At 44.5% G+C, this 1,126-nt stretch overlaps 1 protein-coding gene across 2 annotated transcripts in view; it reads right to left on the bottom strand.

The window, feature by feature from the left end:
• Positions 1–1,126, bottom strand: part of LOC118478217 (voltage-dependent calcium channel type A subunit alpha-1-like) — a 14,872-nt gene that overhangs the window by 7,863 nt on the left and 5,883 nt on the right. The window contains exon 3 of one of the 2 annotated variants that reach the window (XM_035971378.1): positions 334–834. The exons of the other annotated variant lie outside the window; for it this stretch is intronic. Within the exon in view, the coding sequence (XP_035827271.1) occupies positions 721–834 (114 nt within the window). The 3' untranslated portion in view covers positions 334–720. Of the gene's footprint in view, positions 1–333; positions 835–1,126 lie in introns of those variants that run through there. 2 annotated transcript variants of the gene reach the window in all.

Genomic DNA, 1,126 nt, shown 5'->3' with positions numbered 1-1,126 from the left:
TATCTAGGTCAGTGTGAGAGTTGGTAGGGCGGCCCTCACGCTGTGTTCAGAGGAAGCAAGGACCTGTGCTCAGTTAGAGAATGTCAAAAAGTAACAATTAGTATCTCGATATGTGAGTTGAAGAGAAGCAGACAGTACCATCATCAGCTGAACGGCGTCAGTGTTTCTGGGAAGACATCTACCCACATCCACATACACGGTCAGATCAAGGAGGAAATCTTCACCGTTTTTCACTAACACGAGAAAATAATGTGACCGAAAAAAAAAACCAACCAAAAAAAACAACCAAACAAAATAAGGAAAACGATTTTTTCTTCTCTCTTTGTTTTTTTTTAGACCAACAGAAGGAAAACGAGGAAGCTCCCACAAACAAAACGCCAAAGCAAACGTTCGCCCGTAGCCGATCACAACAAAAGGTTGGAAGCAGAAAAGGAGGGCAAAAGAGATAAACAAAAATTGAGATTTTTTGAAACGTTTTCTCTCGAAATAAACCCGAAAACCGAAATAAAAAGTGAAAAACGATCTACGGACAAGAGATTTTACAGCACAGGAGAAGCCCAGAAACACAAGCTGAAAATGAAATGCTGAAGACCGAGTCCACCGCAGTGAAGGAGAGACTGAGAAAGAGAGAGAAAGATAGATAGAGAGAGAGAGAGATAGAGAGAGAGAGAGAGAGAGAGAGAAAGAGAAGCCCCAGCCAAAATGTTAGCAGAGTTAAAGCTAGCATGCAGTTTCAGCTTTGGGGCCTGAGCAGCCCGCCTCCACATTGCGCGGCCGTGAGGGAGCTGGTGGCACAGCGCGGGCTCTACTAACCTTGGGCAGACGGACGGGGTCCTGAAGATGGGCGAGGAGAGGGGTCAAACGTGGACATTATCATCAGCATCAGCAACAGCAACAACAACAACAACAGCAACAACAGCAACAACAACAACGACAACAACAACAACAACAACAACAACAACAACAACAGCAACAGCAACAATGACAGCAACAACAGCAACAACGACAACAGCAACAACAACAGCAACAGCAACAGCAACAACAATAACAGCAACAACAACAACAACAATATCACAACATTATCATTACTGTGGTTGGGGTGTGGTTTAGTGATGGAAAGGGGGGG

This window comes from Aplysia californica, unplaced genomic scaffold (assembly GCF_000002075.1).
Source record: "Aplysia californica isolate F4 #8 unplaced genomic scaffold, AplCal3.0 scaffold00016, whole genome shotgun sequence".
Taxonomy (NCBI): Eukaryota; Metazoa; Mollusca; class Gastropoda; order Aplysiida; family Aplysiidae; genus Aplysia; species Aplysia californica.
Note: the sequence above shows the minus strand (reverse complement) of the source record. Positions and strands in the feature narration are given on the sequence as shown.